The sequence below is a fragment of the Poecilia latipinna genome, unplaced genomic scaffold (assembly GCF_001443285.1).
Source record: "Poecilia latipinna isolate Pla-1442-1.1 unplaced genomic scaffold, P_latipinna-1.0 Scaffold184, whole genome shotgun sequence".
NCBI lineage: Eukaryota > Metazoa > Chordata > Actinopteri > Cyprinodontiformes > Poeciliidae > Poecilia > Poecilia latipinna.
This window is the reverse complement of record NW_015112800.1, coordinates 149,882-159,602: the sequence shown is the minus strand read 5'-3', so window position 1 is coordinate 159,602 and position 9,721 is coordinate 149,882. Positions and strand designations below refer to the sequence as shown.

Below are 9,721 nucleotides of genomic sequence, written 5' to 3'. Positions count from 1 at the left end.
TGCATTACGCTGCATGGCGCATATCCAGTTCAGACCTGTGGTAACTAAGTACTGCATTGTAATATATGTAATTACTTATCCTTGTTAATAAAAACGCAATATTTTAAGAAAAGATGACATTGATTGCAAATGTGATGCAGTTAAAAAACGACTGACTGATTGCCAGCCTGTTCATGTTTAATGTGTTTCCTGGTGAAGTTGCGCAACACTGCTTACATCTAAGTTAATAAGTTAAAACCAAATGAACAATGTGATGCAACACAAAGCAGTTTGGAAATTGTAGTTCACTTTTTTTGAATCCCTGTTTTCACACCAGAAATCCTCTCTGGGAGACACGTTTTTATGCTTCTGCATCTAATCTGGTGATAATTTCCCACATACTTTTGGGATTTTCCATCAAAACCGTTGCAGGGATTCATTGCTTTGTTCCCGGTGCAGTGGAACGGATTGCTGGCATTTTTCAGAAGCAGTAAAATATTTGATATGTTGTTTTTGGGGCTTCGTCTGTTGGAATAAAGATGCAGTCAGAAGTCGACGCTCTTTATGGGGTTGAATTTGGTGGTTTATCTCAACCGTTCTGTTTCCATGTTGGAAAGATTACGCAACATTTGTGCGTAATCTTTGCGTAAACATCAATTGGGATTCACGACTGTAAATTTACCTTGGATTTTCTCTTGAAGGTGTAAAATCCAACACACAGGCTCAGATAAAATCTTACTTTAAACAACATAACTCTGCTAGTCTGGTGAGTGGTCATGATTGAGAGCGATTTCTCTTTGCAACAAATTAATCTGACAACATTTAAAAAGGAGAATTCTGTATTTTCACAAGTTGGACTCTTTTCTGCTGCAACAGTAAGATGCCATGTAGACGAGCCAAGCGCTGTCAGGAGAAAAGTGTTTTTTATTGAATTAAAGCTGCAGTATGCAACTTTTGTAAGAGAAATATGTTTTTCACATGTTTGCTAGCTGTGACAGTTTGGTTTGAGTCAAATAATCTGTGAAGAAATCCAACTCCTCCGCCTTCTTTCACTTCTCCCTGTGAAAACTACAGAAATGCACCACTCACAATCAGAAACATTGTTAATCATGCCGGTGTACACGCTGCTCACACCCTTCCCCTTGCTCTCTGCTGCGCCACAGCTGGTTCAAATGAGCTTGATTGGCAGGACTAAGACCCGCCTCCTGGCTCTGATTGGTTGATTTTGATCAGTGCGTTTCTTCAGCAGCTCAGGAAGAAAGTGGAGGAAATCGATGTTTTCACAGATTATCTGTCTCATAACAAACAAACTGCCACCACATGGTGGTTTAACAACCGACTGTGTGGTGACCTCTGACCCTCCAGTGGAGTTACAGAATAGAGGCCAACATGCAGCGTGTTTTTATTTTTTTCAAATTGATATTTGGACACTTTAAATCGATCATAGCAAATGACAAACATGATTCTTGTGTGAATAAATTTCTATTTTTTGGCACCTCCACAATTCATACTGGTAAAGAGTTTACAACAATTTCTGACTGGAACAGAAGCGTCTTAGTAGTGGAGTAATAAAGTTAATTATTAATTAATTAAGCTAATCATTTAAAACGTATTTTTGAATTTGAATCTGATAGAAGAAAAGGAGTATATTTCCACAAAAAAGTAGAAATTTTTAGATTATTCTCAGAAATTCTCTAAAATAAAATTTCATTCAATTTCTGAGCTCAAAAAGTTTAATATTTATGAGAAAGAATCTCAGAAATTGTGAGATTAATCTCAGACATATTCTAGAGAAAACGTTTCTTTTTCAAAAGTAAAAAAATTTCTAGAAAGGCTTTTGTATGAAATTTGTGAGATTGATAAAAAAAATTGAGTGTTTTTCTTGCAAATTTTCAACTTTGTGAGCTCAAAAATGTAGTTTTTCTAGAAAATCTGATATTAATCTCAAAATTTCTGATATTTTTCTTGCAAATTTGTGGCTTTTCAAACTCGGAAATTTACATGCTTATTTCTAGAAAAACGTGGACATTTGAGTTATTTCCCACAAGTTTTTGGCTTTTTGAACTCAGAAATTTCCTATTTTTTTCTGTAAAAATTGATATTAATGTCAACATTTCTGAGTTTTTTGTCACAAATTTTTGACTTTTCAAACATTGAAATTTCAAAAAAAAAATCTAGAAAAATTTAATGGAAAATTCTAAATTTCAGAGTTTTTCTGAAACTGAAATTTGGCTTGAAAAGCCAATTTCCACTTTTTTTGTTTTGTTTTATTTTGTTTTTTTAGGAAAATGCTTATTTTCGAGTTTTCGAAATTTAAATTTTTTTCTCTGTAAATCTTCTGAGATTAATCTAAAAATTTCAGATTTTTTTTTACTTTTGATGAAATTTACTCCTTTTTTCTATCTACTGTGGCCCTAATAGAGCACCAACTACGTATTAAAAGACTTTTTTGATTCATATTTGTTTGCATTGTGGACGTTAGCTTTAATTGTAACCGCTGCACAGATCTGTTTATCCTCATGAACATTTGGTTTGTGTTCGGCTGCTGACCTTCGCAGCGGCGTGTTGACCTCCTGCTGCAGCCACGGCGGGTTCGCCCTGCAGGACTCTCTGAGTTATAGTTCGCTGGCTGCTCAGTCAGGTGGAGCTGCAGAGACTAAAGAAGTTCACCCTGAGATGTAAATCAAGGGAATATGACAGAGCGGGAGAGTGTAAATTTCAGAGGGGGGTCACAGGTCGAAATAGTGAGTCATAATTCAAATTAGTCAATATTTGTGTAATTCTTCCCCATAAATCTGAAGCAGAAACGGAGGAATGTCTAAAACCGACTTTATTTTCTGATTAGTTTCATCCCCAGTAACATCATTACACCGTTCTTCCAACTGCATGGCTAATAAGCAGACATGCTGAGTCTTTAATGATAGTTGGGTAAATTTATGACACATGTTGCTGATTGAATTCTCAGAGACCTGATTCCCATCAGGACATCAGAGGCATTTCTGGGCGATGTGGAAGATTAACTGTGATCTTCCTGACAGAATCCAGAGAGCGCAGCGTTTAGAAACATCGTCATAATCGAATCGAAGAAGACAAAACCAACGCAGACCCGGAGAACAGGCTCCACAAAAACACTCACACTGGACCGAATCTGTAAACTTTTGCTTTTATCTATATGATCTCATGTTTTCCTGGCAGTTCTGTGACAAAGGAAAAGGCGATTATCCATTACAGCAGAGGCGCAGAGATCTCACAGCGTCCCAACCGTTCTGGAGTCTGCCTTCTGTTGAAACGAGGTGATGCTGACCAGAGAAGGAGACCGCGATGTCTGAATACCACCAGTTTAATTTATGAACGGTTTTGTGCGACAAAATGCTTTCAGACGATGGGAGATAAATGAAGTGCATCAAAAATTTATATTCCATAAACCAAAAATCTGAACTTTTCGTCTCTGAAATGTCCAGAGCTGACTCAGATGTTCAATTATTCACCAAGATATTTTTATGTAAAGATTTTTCCTATGACTCTTTGTATTCCTGTGGTGCCTGGGGGGTGAGAGGGAGAACCTCAGGATGTTTTCACACCCAGTTTGGCAGACAAGGAATCAGAGAGATTCCTCTGGGAACCTTAACCTTAAAAACCCTAACCTATGTTTTCATCCATCCAGGACTTAATCAGGTCAAAGGTCAGGAAAGAGGCAGCTAGCGTCACTGCAGACCCCACACATCCTGGACACAGACTGTTTAGACGTTTACCTTCATGTCGGCGCCTCAGAGCGCTGTTTGCAAAACCCAGACAGTTTCTGTCCTCCAGGCTCTCTGATCAACAGCTCAGATCAATACCATACACATCTTCTTCTTATATGTTGATTTTTAAATCGTCTCCGCTGAGACCAAAGTAGAACCAAAGTCAAATTTGTTGCTTGTGTGCACAAACATTATGATTAATGTTTATTGAAGTTTGATTGATGATTTCTCAGACTTCCAAACCTCCTCTTTTTTTTTGATGCAGCTTTTATAAGAGCAAACAATAAGTCAAATCTTCACTTTCTGTGAAGGATTGCAGCTGAAAGTTCCTTTGTAGTCTGGATAACTGCTGAAGGTCGTGTCTTAATGGAGAGCAGATCTTCTCCCACGTGCCGGTTTGTTTCCAGACTAAAAGTGTCCAGCTGATCCCGACCACAGCTCTGCTAGACATCAATGAAGTAATGAGTCATTCACAAACTATCTGCAGTCACACTAACATCAGTGTGGGCTTTTTATGCAACAATAAAGCAGAATAAATCAGGAAAACATGTCTGAGATGGATTTTCAAATTATTTTTCAAAGCCATGTTGTCCAACTAACTCAGAGCATCTGGTTTAAGAGCGTAGACGGGGGATTCGGCTCAGTGGGAAGTGGTTTTCGGAATGTTTTTAGTTCGATTCCAGCTACTTTCTCCACCTGAAATCCAAGAATCATTAAGAAAAGACACCAAACTCCATAATCCGACATTTATAAAAACCTTTATTTCCCTTATGCACAAGATGAAGGACTGAAAATGTAACTGGAGGCGTAAAACAGATTGATATTTTCTTTTCAGGAAGGATTTTTGCAGCTTTCCTGCAGCGTTCACCTGGTAATTAGCCGGGTAATCGCACCTTTAAACAAACCAGGACTTGACCTCCAAGCCTCAAAGATCCATCAAAATCCTCCTCTGGGAGCTCTGTCTGACTTTTTTTTAGCACAGTGACTGATGGTAAAATGCATTAGACTATTTATGAATTAACTTAATTTTTAAATTGAATAAATGCTGGTCAGACTTTGGCTCCTGCTGCTCGTCCTCTAAACAAATTAAAATTTAGAGGACTTTTAAATAATCTGAAAATCTGCGATTTGTAGGGTTGTAACATCTAAAATGTCTGCAGGGGAGCACTCCAGATACCGTCTGCTTCGACCCGTTCTGCTTTATTTAAAGGCAGTATTATATAAAATCTACTTTTATGACGTGATTCCCTCATCAAAAACAAACCTGGAGTTTTGCCTTGATTTTTTTTATTTTTATTTTGTTTGAGAAATGATTTAATCTCCATGGCAACCATTCAGATGAACCTCGCTCCGCCTTCAGGCTGCAGTTTCCGAGCTTCCATCTCACAGAGCAGCTCTTTCCTCACTCAGCTCCTTCAGACTAGCCAGCAGCAATTAGCAAACACCTGATGAAAATGCTCATCAGCTGAGCTCATTATAGCAGCTACCTCTGGTAAAAACGTAGTTAAAGGGTTAATAGAGGAGCCATCATGTGAGGCGGAGTTTCAGAAAGAGCAGGAGCTTCTTAAAGAGACAGAGACACAATTTCAGATATGATAGACGTTTCAGATCTCAATGTTTCAGTAAATTAAATTTAATGATATTTAATAAAGAGCAGAACTTACAGAATTATCCTAAATGTTATTTTTACTATTTTCTCCTCTAATCCATGAGCCTCAACAAATATCAGAACATTTGAAAATGTGATTAAATGGCGTTTCTGTGTGAGGTTACGATGATAAAGTCATTGGTGACCTGAGGAAGATTTAACTCAAACGGAAACGTTTTTCAAGAGTATTATTTGTGCATTTGGGGCAATGAATGCTGTGCCATAAGTATTTGTTTTCATTTTTATGGTCATCTCATTAGTTCCACAAAAAATTGCAATAAAATTCTCGGTCCACATCGCCTGCCCTGAAGAGGAACTAATGAGTTCAGCTGAAACATCATCGCTGCTGTTTCTCTTAACATAAATTATTATTTTTATTAATTTTATTTTAAAAAAAAGTCGGCCTCGTTTGAAACTACATTCTGCGCCTGGAATAACAAGCTGGTTACGTAATGTTTTTATTTCGTTTTGATTTAATTTTATGCACAGCTTGTAATTTATTGTAATTTTTTCTTCTCTTGGCGAGGCTTTGAGGCTTTGAGGCTCCGGTCTCCTGCGTGCGCCGTGTGTGTGGCGCATCATATTGATTCCCTGCACACAGCGTGAAACATTTGAAGCAATCACAAACATGTATGCCACAACGATCCACCCTGTGTTACGATGCCAAGGTTCAGTTTATAATCAATGAAAGATGCAGAAAGATGCAATGCTCTGCCTTGATGGCAGAACATTGTTTTACATCTGTTAAGTCCCTCTAACGAACAAATCGGAGCTCATGTCTCAGAATAACCCTGACAGCTGTGATAAATGGAACCACATGAGCAGAAAACTATCGGTTAGGAACAGGACAGGCGATGCTTCACTGATGTGTAACTTCATATCAAAAACTTTAGAGTTCCCATCGAAGTTTTACAATTCCAGGGGTTTTTTTTTTTTTTTTCTCGACTCTTCTGGATAATCCTTGGCTGTGTGAACTTTCCTCTCGGTTCGCTTCCCGCTGCCTGCCAGAGTCTTCAGCCATTCACGCTGCTGGAACTCTGTTTTTGAGTCTCTGTGTCAAAAAAGTCTTACGTTGGACTCGTAAAGTCTGAGAGTTGGAGTTGCACATGGTTACCAAAGCATGATCGAGTTACAGTCGGACAACGCAGAGGTATTTATTTATTTTTTTTTGGCTTCGAGTTGATTTTGCGAAGAGAAATAGCCGAAGACAGGTTTAAGAGTTACATTTAAATATAAATGTATTACAAATAAGTAGTTTTAAGCTTTTGCTTGAGCAACATTGGTGCTTTTCCAACAGCTGGTTTATTTGTTTTTACAAAGTAAAGCTCTGTTTCTGCACTGCAAAAACACAAAGTCTTGCCAAGTAAATTTGGTCTGGTTTCTAGTGTAAATACCTTAGTACAATTACAACTTGCAAATAACTTTTCAGGAACACATTGGAGTTTGTTTTAAGTCAATACTTGCTTAAAAAGTTAGCATATTATTTCACGTATAATAAGACATTTTTCCTGTGTTGTAAGTGAAATAATCTGCTGATGTACCTTTTACTTTTTCATCAATTTTAAGGAAATGTTGATTTAATAAAAGCTCATATAAATTGCTGAAAAGTTACTTATAAGTTCATTTTGTCTTATTTTAAGTGTAATAAGGCATTTGCACTGGAAACTAGACCGAATATACTTGGTGAAATTTAGTGTTTGTGTAGTGAGTGTGATGAAACTGGATTCTGGAAAGCTCCTGGACCGGTTTGCCAAAATGTTTTGGGTTGCTGTCCTCCTGGGCTGTGAGGCTCCGTCCGATCCAATCAGCTCTCCCGGATATTTTTGTGAATCTGAGCAGGCTGCTCGTTGCTCTTCGCTCCTGAATTCATCCACCGTTTGGCTTCTGTCTCCGGTTTAAATTCTGGGCTGCAGCTCTGCTCCACCAGCCAGATTTATTATTATAAACACTTCAGACACAAAAGGCTTTCCTGCACGTGCAGGATCTTGGTTTCCTGGTGTTAACGTTCCAGCCAGAGACCAAAGTTTGGCCTCTTTAATGCAAAAAGTAGTTAAAATTAGAGATGCATAATTTTTCTGAAAAATCCTGTTAGTGAAACACGGTAGCTGCTCCAAATGTTCCTTTGGGATAATATACTTTATTAAAACAATTATTCTGTGATTGCAATATTTTTGAGTCGCATGCAGTGCTAGCACCAATCGAGTCTTTGGAAGTGTTCAATAAGGCGGAAGTGGGCAGAGTACTTGGTGTGCCAGTTAATGATTCCCCATGGGCAACAATGTGGCATGTGGAACAAAAGATAAGTTCCCCCTTACATCTTAATGTGTTTTAACCAAATAAATGAACTTTACCCACATGATTGTGCATTTATTGCCATTTCTAACCAAACATTAAAATAATTAATTAAATATATTGTAGTTGCCTTGATGGCAGCTTCAGTTTTGGATGCTCCGTCTTCTCAAGTCGATCCACTTTGTGGTGAGAATGCATGCACAGGTCTTGTTCTGGTTAGACTAGGATCCTGGTCGCAGGTTTTCTCCAGATCCAAAAAACACATGTGAAGAAGTCGACCAAACTCTCATGACCCCAACAGCAGATCCACAACGGTAAAGTTCCTGAAGACCGCTGATCGAGGGCAAACATTCCTCAGGAAGCTGAGAAGTGTGACCCTTTATGGTGGACACTCACTTCTCATTCACCTTTCTTAAAGAGGACCTACTATGCAAAATTCACGTTTTGCACATTTTTGTTCTTCCATTTGGAAATCTACTACTTCTAAAAACAGCCCAAGTTATTAGAAAAAAACAGCTATTTTTTGGCAATTAGTTCATGTTTTTTTTTTTTATCTTGAAAATGAGCCGTTTCAAAACCTTCAGAACGTAACGTCACAAATCAGCAGGCACTGCCCGTTACCTAGCAACCCCAGGAGAGTTCCACCCATTACCTAGAAACTGCAGCAGAGTTCTGCCCGTAACCTAGCAACCCATGACGAGCTCCAGCACGTTTGGTCAGCTGGTTTTGCCGCTGTATATGTTGTACAATGGCTGCTGGAAGAAACAAGTGTTTTGCTTTTGACTTGCCGTCCAGAAACCACTTGTTTCTGCATTCTTGGTGGTTGCGCAGGAGGCTCTACTAATCCTTTTCAAAGATATACGCATCAGTTTTTACCCTGTGTTCAGATGAAAAGTCTTCCTCTGCATCAACCACCTGTGCTGCTGGTCTGAACTGTAATTCCACCATGCAGGCCGTACTTGAATTACCTGTTTTATAATATATATATTTATTACACAACTGAAACCATAAATAAAATGTGTTATAATATCTCTGTAAGCAAAATTACCCTTCAAAAAGTATTAATCAGAATGTTTTCTTGATAACATGTATAAATATATATTTTTAAAATAAAGAATAATGTAATACATATGGACATAAAAGGTCAATAAGTTCATACTTCTGCCTACCTCATTTTCAAACAAATAGTTATCTAAATATATGTCATGGTATTTGAAAAGGTTTGAAATATAAAGTAAATTAAATGGAAAATATTAAGGTTATGTAACTTCATCATGTGATTAATTGATTAATTACTTTTTGCCAAAGGTTTAGACTTTTATCTTCACATACATTTGGTTTTGTTTCAGACCTGAATTTTCTTTCCTCACTTGTGCGTAAAAAAAAAAAAAAAAAATCCAATAAACATTTTTGATATTTCAAGTTTTAAATGAAAACATGTAAGGAAACCCACAAGGCGCGTGTTTATTCGCAGCTCAGTTTAGGTTGTGGTCAGACTCCTGCAGACATTTGCTGGATTCCCCTCTCTTCTGTTTTCTCCTCCAGACTATCGGCAGCAGAGTTTGGAGCTGTGAGCTGCCTCAGTCGGTCTGAGAGGCTCGCCGGTGCCATGAAGAGCTGAGGCAGGCAGCCGCCCCATGCGTGTCCATCCGCACAGCGGAGAGCTGCAGACATCGCTGTCGTGTGTGTGCTGCGTTTGAAGCACCGTGGGAAAGCCGAGCAGCATGGTGCAACCGTCGCTGTGCTTCCTGGGGGGCCTACTGGGTAAGAGACGCACGCCTCGCTTTTTGCTGATGTTCAAGCTGATTCTCCATCTGAGCGCAATCTGCTGACAGCAGGAAAGCTCCCTGTTACATGTCAGTGATAGTGAGGACTGTGTGATGGATTATCAGGTCTGCATGGGTTCAGTTTACCACCTGCAGTTCAGAAATGTCTCAGTTCTGGAAGGTTTTCGTCTCGTTTCGGGAACTTTTTGTCACTGCAAAACAACAAAACTGGATGAACCTTTTTCTGCAGAATTTGTACGGGTCTCCTGTGTTATCAAAGCTTTTGGTGATGA

At 38.6% G+C, this 9,721-nt stretch overlaps 1 protein-coding gene across 1 annotated transcript in view; it reads left to right on the top strand.

The window, feature by feature from the left end:
- il34 (interleukin 34) overlaps nucleotides 1-9,721 on the top strand; it is a 58,635-nt gene that overhangs the window by 6,963 nt on the left and 41,951 nt on the right. The window contains exon 2 of the mRNA XM_015030499.1: nucleotides 9,208-9,426. Within this exon, the coding sequence (XP_014885985.1) occupies nucleotides 9,387-9,426 (40 nt within the window). The 5' untranslated portion in view covers nucleotides 9,208-9,386. The remainder of the gene's footprint in view (nucleotides 1-9,207; nucleotides 9,427-9,721) is intronic.